This window comes from Anopheles maculipalpis, chromosome 3RL, assembly GCF_943734695.1.
Source record: "Anopheles maculipalpis chromosome 3RL, idAnoMacuDA_375_x, whole genome shotgun sequence".
NCBI lineage: Eukaryota > Metazoa > Arthropoda > Insecta > Diptera > Culicidae > Anopheles > Anopheles maculipalpis.
This window is the reverse complement of record NC_064872.1, coordinates 50,821,412-50,834,378: the sequence shown is the minus strand read 5'-3', so window position 1 is coordinate 50,834,378 and position 12,967 is coordinate 50,821,412. Positions and strand designations below refer to the sequence as shown.

At 43.3% G+C, this 12,967-nt stretch overlaps 1 protein-coding gene across 1 annotated transcript; it reads right to left on the bottom strand.

The window, feature by feature from the left end:
- Positions 1-3,118: 3,118 nt before the first annotated feature.
- LOC126562145 (uncharacterized) lies at positions 3,119-12,094 on the bottom strand. The gene is made up of 5 exons (XM_050218573.1): positions 12,001-12,094; positions 6,443-6,741; positions 5,687-6,037; positions 3,614-3,926; positions 3,119-3,522 (listed from the first exon to the last, which is right to left on the bottom strand). Exons 1-5 carry the CDS (start codon positions 12,092-12,094, stop codon positions 3,119-3,121), a joined length of 1,461 nt encoding a protein of 486 aa, XP_050074530.1.
- Positions 12,095-12,967: the final 873 nt, after the last annotated feature.

The window sequence follows — 12,967 nt, the reverse complement described above, 5'->3', positions numbered from 1 at the left end:
GGCAAACTCGACAATAACTGATGAAGGGTATGTGTTAAACGTGTATTCTGGATAGCTTCGTCTCTGTTTAGGCAAAAATTTAATGTTTAATGATACCTTTTTTAAAAAAACGTTTATAAATCTAAAGCTATTACGTTTTCCATTTTTTTATTTTAACGGTTGAAGGTGTGCAACGTACTTCCTAGCATTAAAATGTAGTACAATGGCACAAAAACAAAACGATCATTACAATTGAGGGATTAGAATCGGTATCACAGTGTGTCCTATTCACCTTTTTCATGCACAGGATGCTAGTTTTAAGCATTTAAGCTTCCAAACGGCGCATTTTCATCAACATTTCCTTTTCCGCCATGAATGTTGCCAAAGCGTACTACTACCAGCCGTGTAGTTTGCAACCGGCTCTATTGCTCTCTTGCAAACACTTATCACACATACATACATTACCGCACTTCACAACCAGTTAGCGAGTCCTATAATCATTGTTCGTTCGTGTAGAGAGGGGTTCGTTGTGAGTGACAAATACGTGTACAATAAACGTATGCATGTGTGCAGAACAAAACAAACAAAAAAGAAAGAAAAAACAGCAAAACACAGCAATAATTCAGTAAGGTAATCACCAACGACCAGAAAGAGATTGTTGCAGAGAGAGAAACAAAAACAAAACGCTACATAAAAATGATATCAAATCAAGCGAGAAGGCAGCAGAGCAATCGCATGCTTTGTACATCAAACATATAAAAAGAAAAGTTGATAACTTGTTAACTGTGGGCCCAAAGATAATAATAATATTAGATAATTGTAAAGGATCGTAAGGTACTGTCTGCTGCAACCGTATACACAGTGTGAGCACAGCAAGAATGGTTCGCCGTATCTTTCTGTTTCCTTCCAAAGAACAAATAATTAAAACACCCGTTTTCCATACGTCCAAACCAAGTTGAGGCAACTTAACAAACTCTTACAATGATATCCATCCAGCACACCCGCGTAAACTATCTCAAGCCTCAAGCAAACCTACAAATAATGGTTTTGGTTGGATTTTATATACCCTCTTTAAGCTTTTAACTCTTTACCGCGGTTACTTGTAAACCCTCGATCCTAGATGAAGGCACAAGCGTCCATCTCTTCTTAAGGCGACGTTTTTGAGGAAAGCAATTTGCAAACGTAGTGGAAAAGAAGGAACGAAAACAGTATGTCTTAAGAAAAAAACAAACATAAATCATAATACAAGCAGAAATCTGCATCTGCGCATGCAGCTAAAAACATAACAGCCAAAGGCAATCGTGCATGCGCATTTACATACCTATACTACTTTACATGCTCTGCTAAAGTTACATTTTGTTTTACGATATTTTTTCTTGAAATAAACATAAGTTGTTCACTGATTATAGTTGACAGTTCGCTTGTCTGTGTTTTTTTTTACAATGTTTGGTTCAATATCGACATCATGGGATCTGCGGCGGCGTTCAAGACTTACATCCGACTGAAATCTGAGGATTCTATTAGATTGAATTGAGGATCAATGTGAAGCATACGAATCAACTGCTTGTACCGGCCTCCGCGTAACCACGTCTCACCATAAGGGCACCAAACGTCTGACATAACATAGTGGTTAGCAGGAAGAACTTGTCAAACATCAGTTATATATTAACTACGTAGCGTCCTTGTAGGACTCCGCATCTGCTAGAGAATTGACTGGATGAACATAACCCGTTTTTAACTCGATTAGTCCGAAAAAATAGGTATGAATGAACCCACTACAGGATTGAGTTTGAGAGTCCTAGGTTTTCGAATTTCTTCTCGAGAAATTAATTTTGAAATCCTACTAAATGTGTAGAAGTGGAACGCTGCGGCAATCCATATTGCTCGTATCTAATGTGGTTTGTTGGTGCCCTTCAATGTGTGTCGAATATTATATTGTACAATATGATACATGTTATTTATCCCATATTTATGCCACACCATGAAGTAGCTTGTCAGCGGCCCATCACATTGACGTTCTCCAGTTAAGTCGCAAATGTCGGAGATCCAAGTTTCCTCGAGGAAGATTGAAAATTTTACCAAGTCTCACAGACGTGCACAATATACCGAACCAAGAAAAGAGAGATAAAAAGATAGATAAAAAGCAAGATTATATGAAAGAATTCGATGTGTTTATTCGGTTTTCAATCAATAAATTAATATCACATTATGTATTGTTGTTAGTAGCATTTTAACAGTACATGTACCTTCCGCTCCATTCGCGCACCACGGTCCTAGTAAATGCGTGTGTTTTGCTTAAACGCTAACTGAGAATTCTCTTCGCTCTTATACAATTATCTGGTTTCACTACCCACCCTACCTACTCTTGGCATGTGCGTACTGTATCCTTCTGCCCTAGCTTTGCTTACTTACTAGCTGCACTATCATCTACTAAGGAGGAAGGACTAACGGGAAAGGCAATGTTTCGCATTCGCTTCCCTCCCGCAGGCGCTCGTGCTTTGTTTTTGCATTGTCCGTGTAAAATGTCTGGCAAAGATGTGGCGACATTACCCGGTCCCGACATGGCGCTTCTAAAACGGTGCGTGTGTATGTGTCATGGTGAAATGCTTGATCGTCGTTGATTGTTTGTCTTTGTTCGATCGGTGAATTGATTTGGCTTCACTAACTTAATGCTACTCGTTTTGGTCCCCATTGCTCTCAACCGCTTTCAGCACAACAACAAGGCCCATGTCCACGACTGCTTATGGCGCGCCCATCTTCGCAATGGTGTATTGTTGCGATGTTGCATCCTTGGTAACAACACATCCAGACACACCTACCTATCCTCTGATTGTCTTTGATTTTGGTTTGGTAATAAAAATTAGTTCAGGAAGGAAATGGTTTCAGCCTTTCATCGACAGATACAGAGCTTATGCAGGCTGTGTATGATTGTGTTTGTTTAGATAGCGAAAATAATGAATGTAAAGAATACAGAACGACCTTCTTCCTTTCAAAAACAAAAAAAAAATGCTTCTCCTCTAAAACCTAACTGCCAAAATACTGCTCCATTTTAACTCCAACACATGCTACACTTGTTCTTTCACAGACACAGACTTGCTTTCTTTTGGGCGATTGTATGCTGTCCTACCTAATCTAAGGACTAAGGAAGGGTGGAGGAAGAGGAATCCGGATCCGGTAGTGCTTCGGATGCAACTACTACGCCTTCTTCATCTGCCATCCCCGAATGCCCATCGTCACCCACAGAGCTGTTATTGGTATCGCTAATGCTACTAGGACTATTGTTCTGTGCGGTCTCGGCAGTCGCCGGTAACTCATTGCCATCGGCCGGCTTCTGAGTGGGAAACAGCACCGAGTAAGCGGGCGGTGGATCAAGCTCGCCATAGTGAGGTAGATTGTGGCTGGAGGGACTGTCACCGGTGGTCAAACCGGGTCGTCCGGTACCACCACCGTCGGCTGGGGACGATGTTTGCAGAAAGGAGGGCACTTGATCGGGTAGGGAATCGTCCGCACTGTGCTCCGGTTTGTGAGATCGGCAACAGCATTCTGCAAATTGAAAGCGACCAAAAGGGATACCGTTTTAGTGATGCCATTCGTCGTTGGGCGGAACAACAAACGCTAAACCGCAGCAGCTTACCCCAGAGACCGCAAATTAGCAACGCACCACCGCAGATGAGCATTCCCAGGAACAGGTAACCCCACGGGCCATATTTGGAGAGTCCGGTTAGGCTGCTGCGTTGCTTTTTCGGTGGTACGGTCGGTTCGGGCGTGGCCGATGGGAACGGTGACACCGGCGGTGCTGGCGGGTACATGGCACCAAACTTCTGCTCCAGCGCAATGTCTATCTCACCGTAGGACGGTTTCGAAGGTAGCTCTTTTGGCTCGCCGCCAAAGAATGACTTGATCGTATTTTGGATGTAATGACGAAATACGGAATGAACGGGATTTTCCTGACCGGAAAGAAAACGAAAGAAAACATTGCAATATTTTAAAAGCTGTTCTACATTCGGTTTTTTTCTGTGAATGCAATTCCGGATTATTGGTGACATGGTTTATTTTTAACGACAAGAGAACGGTACCATTTATATTTTCTGTGACACATTTTCTGTAATACACTTGACAGGCAAACAGGGAACAGAGAGACATTCATGACCCGTCATGAGGAAAATGGACAAGTTTCAACAAGATAATAAAATTATCTATCACCGAAGTGCTAATTATCATTCCAAACATGTCCAGAAGGCTGTATCGTGTACCCCCTACTTGTAAGAAGGTAACAGTAAAACAAAATGAGAAAATAGCCTTGATAATAGTAAAGAAAATAGTAACAAGAGAATAACTTTACAGTTTTGGTCAGTCCTCATCTTGCAACGTTTCTATTTAGATTCTCTTGGGAACGTTTTCTCAGTGCTACGCAGGCACGTGAATTAAAACTTTGAATTATGGCGGCTATAAAGCGGTAGAAAACAGACATGTTGACACCGTTGATTGACGAGTCGCCTTGTGATGGGTCAGAAGTCGTACATTAATCTACTAAGGAACAGAAATACTGCATTTTTGTGTGTGTTGGAAACCCCGTTTTGTATCTACAATTTTCAAGTTGAAAACTGAGGGTTTTGTTATACGGGGAGATTTTAATTTTGTAAGAGAGCGATAGATTTAATGCTAAATGTCATGAAATCTCTAAGAATTAGCCAATTTTTTCCCGGAAATCCGTCAATGTAATGGTAAGGACATTCCAAAAGTGATTTATTAGCTTGATCCAAACGTACTGGGCAATAGTGCCTTGTAGTACGCACAAATACACTTTATTTACGCCTATCTAGCATGACACTCTGGCGAGCAAAGAGGCCGGATCTAGGACCGCATTTCCTTTGAGCCCTAATCCTATACTCTGGTTGACAACCGTGGCCTATCTCGTTCAGTGGAGGTTGATTTACCCAATGCCTCGTGACGTACCAAATTATGTTGCTATAAACCAGCCGAGGTCGCTGGAGCTGGTCTAATACCGTAACGGTCACTACAGAGAACCAAACAATTGATTTAATGTGTTAGTAAAATACAGTAATGGACAATAGAATAAGACCATTTTTATATCCAATTTTTGTATTACTGCTTTTAAAATTCTGCTAGACATCAAAACATCTTGTCTTTGTATTGCACTTTTGTTTGGTTTTTCGTTCAAAATTGACCACATCATTGTAGTAACTGAAAAACTTTAAAAGAGTTCAAAATATGGATACATAATATGTCTAACTGTTTTAATCTTCGAAGTTGATCCAGGCTAAAATAAAAAAAAGGAAAGATGCCCAAATACTTTTAAATATGTTTATTTGGTCATGGTTTGGAATGGTCTTCTTTTTCACTCTGAAGTATTTTTGAAAGAATGCCAAAAAGTGAATAGGAATTTATTTTATAATTTTCCTACAATATTCAACTAAGCTTTGGAACAAAAACTAAGTCGAATCGTTGGAAAACAGCATTGTAAGCTGTGACGTATTTATCCTCTCGAAAGCTCTTTCCGAATGGAATTCCCTATCACATTGGTGACCGGAAGGGAGGTTCTGTCTGGCCCCTTGGCTGACAAGCGTACAACAATCATGACAACGTATAAAACTTGTCTATTTTGGCCAAACTTGGGTCAAGGTATTTGACTCGCACCAGTTCTAATCATCAAAAGCAAACTCATACCAAACAGTAGACCACTTACCGAATACTCCTGCTGTCGGTGCTTTATGCACATAGCCTCGTTTTCGTCGCTAACTTCACTACCGATCGGCGGACAGTTTGGCAATCCGTCGCACACCAGTTCCCGGGCAATGCAAAGCAGCGGCGTACCGACATACTCCAGACAGGAATGCTTATCTCGCTCCACACAAACCGCACCCTGCCCGACCACCGTGATCTGCAGTCGATAGTTGGGCGCATTTCCATCGTGGCTCCAGACAATGTTCAGCTTGCCCTGCAGCAGACGCATCGGTTCTTCCTGCGTGCCGGTCGTTTCCAGCAGGCATGGATCCAGGCGCCACGAGGGCAACACCTCACCGTTTGCCGATTGGGACTGTGAGGAGGAGAAAGAGGAAAGGCGCAAGTTCAGTTAGATCAATTGAGGTTTCGAACCATTTTTTCGCTCGAACTAATTAGCACTCATCCGACGGTTTGTGGGTGGTTGAGGATGTGGATGTGTGAGGTGTGAGTTATTTGTTGCGCATCGTTGCACTTGGCTAGCTGAGGTACGACTACACACTTCATGTTATAGTTGTGCATGGGCAGTTCTTTCGAGACACGTGTGTGTGCTCGGTAAGTTGCCGGTAAACGTAACCTGCTCATCATCGGAATAGTAGAATGTTAAGAATGCACAACATTAAACCAGCACGCACATACACATCCTCTCCCATACACGACTGTTGCGATCACGCTTTTAAGCTAGAACTGGTTCCTTAGACGCATAACAGACGGTACGTACAATCGTTAGGGGGCAGCTATGGGTGCTGTTGCTAGACTTGTTGCCGTTGTACTTTCTGCCTGCCGAACTGCGAGGGCCCATGCCTGAAACGCGCTGCAATCGAACGAAGAAGTTGTACGCATCGGGTGCCCGGAATTGGCGTTTGCAGGAAGTAGCCGATGACGGTGACGCCTTGCCATGCTCCGGGCGTAAGGCAAGTAACATACTAGAAGCGGGACCCTTATCGCTGACATACTGCTCACTGGATTCGCCGCTCTCTCCGCACAGCGATAATAGACTCGCTGCCATTGGTTCGGCATCTGCATAGAGTAGGTACAGTAGGAGAAGACAAAAGGGATGGTTAATTCTTTTGCACATTTGATAATTAAACGATAGTCAAACCGTAGAAAAGCATAGGATTTAAGAAACAACTTTAGTTTATAATATGGCCTCGAATATGGTGAATGCTATTCACATCTGAAACGAATTCTTCCATGTGACAATCTGCATGTGGTTCTGACGGAGCTTGTTGGAATTATCTTTAGGATAGTTTGTCCTTGACACAAGCGACAAGAATGTAAAGAGTTCGGATCAAAGTATAACATTTGATCATCCCGAACCCATTACATCTACAAGTCGACCCGGAACCACGAGTCGATCCAAACCAACTGGTCGAACTCGCTTAACGCACGCATTAAAAAGGCGCCTTTTTTTCAAATGCATGGTAAAATTGAATGGTAAAAGATAATATAACCAATCAAATTGAATGATTTTCTTTAATAAATCTTTAATGTATGTTTTAAATGTCTAACCTTTGTCTCGATATCTTGCGCCATTTTGCGGCTTTTAAGCCATAAAAATAATTTCTGGACCTTTTATCTTTTAAAAGGTTTCCAATTTTTTCCAATTCATCCATGACATTGATGAAGAAAATTGCGATAAGACTGAGGTACTGTGGCACATTTAGGTTGGCTACTTGGGATTCCCCAAACGCTCCTTTTTCTCAGCGCTTGCTTCGTGTAGATTACATCACCACTTCGCCACCTTTGTGGAACTTTTCAATGCATGTGGCAAGTATTGGGAGGCTCCTTGTACTATAAATCACTGTTATATCACGCAAAATGTTATCTGGACTCTGCGAAAACTACAGACGATACTAAGCAAGATGAATCAATACGGCCTGGTCGTCCTTTATTTATAAAAAAAAAAACAGGATGAGCGAGACGTGGCCGATCGCCAGTCGTTATCTCCGTATCTGGCGATCAGCGTAGCAGGACGAGCATGGCGTCTGTGGCAGTATGTGTGTATTCATTTTAGTGTGTTTTTACGTTAATAAGTGTTTTATTGTAAATACGCGTGCTCATTGTAGTGTAGTTAGCAACCAATGAGAACATAACAATCAGATTAGTAAATACCATTGCTGAAAAAAAAACAAAACGGGATATGACGTCCTTTCCACTGATTGTTAACCGCAGCTTCTGTTCAATGTTCCAAGGGCTCTGGTTTGGATTGAGCAGACTTTTACTGTTCTCGTCCTAGGTTCTGTAACTTAAGGGATAAATCACAACATTTTTTTGACAGTATGTAGTCAACTAGTACACATTGATCACCAGGTACTTGACTACATAAAAGTCATCGCCATTTAACATCGTAAGCCCATGGAAAATCGGAAAATTGTTATCGCTTTTTTAATCGAACCGCTGCAGGCCGCTTATGGACGGTTCCGACCCGGTAGGTTCGGCTCGACCCGCCCGAACAAACGGTCAATACATTTTTTTGTGGGCGATCCTCTACCGGAATTCCTTTTCCAATCGTTCTGTACACAAGAAGAAGAAACAAGTAAGCGCTTAGGGCCACCAAAACATTTACTTTTAAGGAAACCAGGCGAAAATACGTTCGTTTGAATGTACGAAAAAAAAAGAAACCATTTTGCCAGCTGCTGAATTCATCGCCGTTCAATGCTTAATTTAATGCTTTTTTTCTCCAATTAGTTTCCAGGAAACTCGGTCTAGGGCTGCAGTCCTCCATCCACGGCTGCATCCGATCTTCGACAGGTTAGACTCCACTTGATCCAGCCAACGAGCTTGCTGTGCTCCTCTACGCCTCGTGCCGAACGGGTCGCTGACGAGCACCTTCTTGGTGGGGCATGAGTCCGGCATCCTCATCACGTGCCCCAGCCAACGTATCCTTCCTGCTTTGACTACCGTCAGGATAGTCATTTTCGCATTGATGCTCAATCCAATTCTATGCCTCGCGTTTCAGTCGGGTGTACGCCTCGCACATCGCCGTAGTTGTCCGTCCGATAATGACGATGTCATCCGCGAAGCCAAGGAATTGAAGATTTCGGGTGAAAATCGCGCCCCGGATGTCGAAGCCCGCGCTTCGCATGACACCCTCCAGAGCGATGTTGAACGATAAACATGAGATTCCGTCTCCTTGCCTCAGACCCCGGTAAGATTCCAACGATTCTGACAGCATGTTTAATACTCTCACTTTACACTGCACCCCATTCATGATGGCCTTTAGCAAACGTACCAGCTTCCCAGGGAATCCGTACTGCTGCATAGTGTTCCATAGTTCGGTTTGATATATGGTATCGTAGGCCGCCTTGAAGTCAATGATAGGTGGTATCATTGACTTCAAGTACCCAACTAGATGTACCCATAGTAGGTACATCTAGTGCTCCCGGCATTTATGGAGGATCTGCCGTAGAGTGAAGATAGTCTAGGATCCATTTAATAAATTTAATCTAACCTGCACGCCCGGCCTAACCTGGGCGGCCGGTGGTATAGGCGACAGTGGCGCCGGTCTTCAAACGGCAGGACCGGATTTCAAATCCCATCCGGACCGTCCCCCCGTAGTGAGGACTGACTAACCAACTACGTGGTATCGGCAGTCTAGAAAGCCATTTTTCGATAGCCGGCATGGCCTTAGAGGTCGTTAAGCCAAGAAGAAGAAGAAGAAGAATAATAATCTAACCTGCAATCAATGCCTTATCAGACTTCAACGCAAAACTATAATTGTTTGCATGCTTTAACATGGACTTTAAACACCTTAAACGGTCAGCAATAAAGAAATTGTCAATGAAAGCAGTTATTCAACCATCATTCATTACTACCGCGTAATATTTTTTGCACTTCCTTACTTGTTGGTCCATTATTTCCATAAAGCAGACATTATTCATCAGCGTTACAAAAAAGTGTCCTCGATTGCAGCATTAGCAATGATCCTGAAAGCGAATTAAATGGTCAACGTTTCGCAACTGTTAACGCGCCTTTCCTTCGATGTAATCACAACACGGAAGTAAGAGAAAAAGGGAGTTATAGGGGAATTTTTTTTTTCCTCCTTGTATGCTCTTTATGATACACATTAGCAGTGATAGTAAGAGGTAACTTTTACAAGTAATTTTCTCCCTCGAGTAACAGCTCTTTGTGTGTTTACGATAATTAGACGAATGTTGCCACACTACAGGAATATAGTAGTTTTTAGCTTTTTTGTCTCTCTCTCTCTCAATTTAATAAAAGAAACCAACGCAAACGGTACGATGATAGCTCCAGCAGTAGGTGTGTTGTGCCGATTACTCGCCATGTTCCGAAGCAATGGCATCAATTATGCGAAGGTTACTGAAAATGACCTGTATCAATTTAATGCTGGCACTTGTTTGGCGTCGCTTGCTCAATATGTGCGCTGGATACCCGGCACCGACCTCACCGAAGCTCAATCCGATCGACGATAGGTGTGTGTGGTGTGTGACACCCATTACGGGCTGGCTGGACAGTTCGAAGCGTCCGTATCATCATCGTAGACAGATCGTTCCGATCGCGTTAACAGCAGATTGATCTTGAAGATGTTCAACAGCGGTACGTTACTTCGTTGTCTTACTTTACCAAATCGCGCGGCGAGTGTAATCACGAGTATCTCGCACCTTCAGGCTGATGCAATGAGCGGCACAGGTTGTGCAGGTGTTTCACCAAACTCAAGTGGCTCGTGGATGATGATGATGATACACCCGGATACTTGACGGCGAAGTGCTAAAATCAAACTACTTCCGGAGTGAGGTGGCTGGTTAAGAGCAATATTTACAAAATCCCATACCCGTTGTAGACAAATAAATCCAAACCAAGTAGTGAGCAAACGATAGATATGCCGGTGCCAGTGTGTCTGTGTTGACAAAGCGTCACCAAACTCGTAGGAATAAGCATCATGATCGTGTAAGAGCGATCAGCCATAAAGAAACGACCCTTTGCAACAACCGCTTCCAATTAATCTGGTACCAACGAAGGTACCAACGTTCAATATTGGGCGTGCCCGGTGCAATTCGAATCCAATTCGGTTCACTTGCGATCTGCACGCACCATTACGGAAACCACCGTGCGTAATTATGTGTAAAATGAATAGAGTTTATTGCTCAACTGTACCTCCGGTGTTTTCCCCCCCTGTTTTTGGCCAAATTTGCATCGAACGTATTAAGTGGGACAAAGTAAATCGGTTTCCTCATCGGATTGTCTTTCGCTAAACTTGGTTCTGTAAGTCAAAAGTTTGGGACATAACGACAGCTACTATGAGTAGGCTTTAGGCGACGCACGTCGATCGTAACAACGAATTTTGATGAATTTGGACATGAATTTCAATCTGATCGTTCGAGACTTTGGGCAATAGACGAGGGGAGAGGAGTACGGGGTGGAGCTGGTGGGTGCAACCAGGTGGGCGTCAGCGTGGAAAAAGTATAGCGAAGAGCCAAACAATACTTCCGCGGCGTTCCCCGTTCATAGTGGGGGGGGGGGGGGGGTGGGTGCGTCAGGTGTTCGCGAAACCTCGCTAATGTGAAGTGTGTGATTGAAAAAGATCATAAATAAACGTAACGTTGGAAGATAAATTGAGCTTATTTAGTGGGGAACAGGTGGGTCAAATGTGATCGGTACGCATTATGATGGGTGTTTGATGATGGGACGCTGGTTGGAAATGAGAAAAAATCCTTAAACAGCTTAAAGATGGCTTGTATAAAAATTTTATAACACATGGCATAATATTTTATAGTGAAAATACAAAGCCAAACAAATAAACTAAACCTCTTGAAAGTAGAGACGAAAAAGAAATTTTCGTTACTTTGCATCAGTAACAGCTTCCTCGAATGATCAGCCCAATCAATCGATCAGCTGGTTTGGTTCGATTTCCATTACGGTGACGGTGTGTGAAGGTTCCCGTGGAGGTTAAAGCCTACGTGAGCACACACTCGTCGCCGTTTGAACCGGAGATGATTGTTAGCGATCTTCCAATCTTTCGAATCTCCCACACGACTCGCCAAAACCGTGATTCATCTCGAACCGGGGAAATACTTTCATTAGTGAATCAACTGGGATGAGCTCTCGCAGCAATAGTGACCCGCTTTTTGGATCGAAACTTTTCCTTCCAGCTAATTTCATGCGAATGCCCTTGTTTAGATGATCGTGGATGCTATATGTACCGTTTCCATTTCGATTAAACGGACCGGACATAGACACGGAAAAGATGTTTCTGCTTTCGATGTTTTAGCGTCGTGTTTGGTCGCGCGTCTTGTGAGATTCGGTTGCACAACTTACTTGAGAAGAACGATGCACAATCGGTGCGTTGTGTGTAGAGTATAAAAATACACCACCACTGCACCAGGGATGTTGTCCTCGGAAAGAAGATCATTTTCATCTCGCTCGTCTTAGTTTTGCTGATGTATCGCTAAGCTCCAGCTGTTGCGTCCGTTAGTGCTGCTGGTACGTAGGGGTTGGCTAGGCCAGCCACACACATTTACTGCGGAAACAGATGGGAATACAGCACACAGCAGCGCTACCTTCGGCCACACTGTACGCACACACTATTGCTAACGGTTCTCCGGTTCGCTCTACTACAAAACAACACCCGAGCGGAATCACACTATTGAACTTGGCAAATCTCTTGAATTTTTTGCACCCTTCAGCTTTTGGTATGTCGTTAGCTTGATGGACACGCCACTACCCTACACATGGCCACATTTTAGCCACACAGCAACCGTCGGTCATAGTCATAGACCATAACACCATTGGGGTGGTTTCACGAACAGAGAAGAATGTCAGCCAGCGATGGCGTCGAGCGATCTCGTCCCGGACGTTGCGATCGTACGAAAAGGAAGACGCGAATAACACACCAGCCGCCAACGTCAAACCATCTGGAACTTTTCTTTCGAATTCAACAATAAAATGCGAGGCGCACTTCGCACGCGCACGAAGACAGCTACGGGATGCGTGATGCTCTAACCGTACGCAGTGGTGGCAAACGTTGAGTGTTGGTTGGGTGTTGGGCTCGTTGAAAAGTTTGTCCGTAAATCGTATGCATCCTAACTATGAATCGTGTTTCTTTTACTAAATTACCTTGTAATGAGAAGAGAATCTCATTGCTTAAAGTATGAACAGCTCTTAACTGGTCTAGCAAAGCCTTCATCATGATCTATGCAGGTATGAAATGTTCATATATAAAAGTAAAAATATTAAGAAATAGTTTCACGCTGGTAACGTTTGTGAGTTTGACGCACCTGTACGG

Coding starts and splice junctions, on each gene's coding strand:
- LOC126562145 (XM_050218573.1), bottom strand. CDS start 12,094: ATGATCTTCTTTCCGAGGACAACATCCCTGGTGCAGTGGTGGTGTATT. Junction 6,742..12,000: donor TTGTGCATCGTTCTTCTCAA/GTAAGTTGTGCA, acceptor TACTCTATGCAG/ATGCCGAACCAATGGCAGCG. Junction 3,927..5,686: donor ACCGACAGCAGGAGTATTCG/GTAAGTGGTCTA, acceptor CTTTCCGGTCAG/GAAAATCCCGTTCATTCCGT.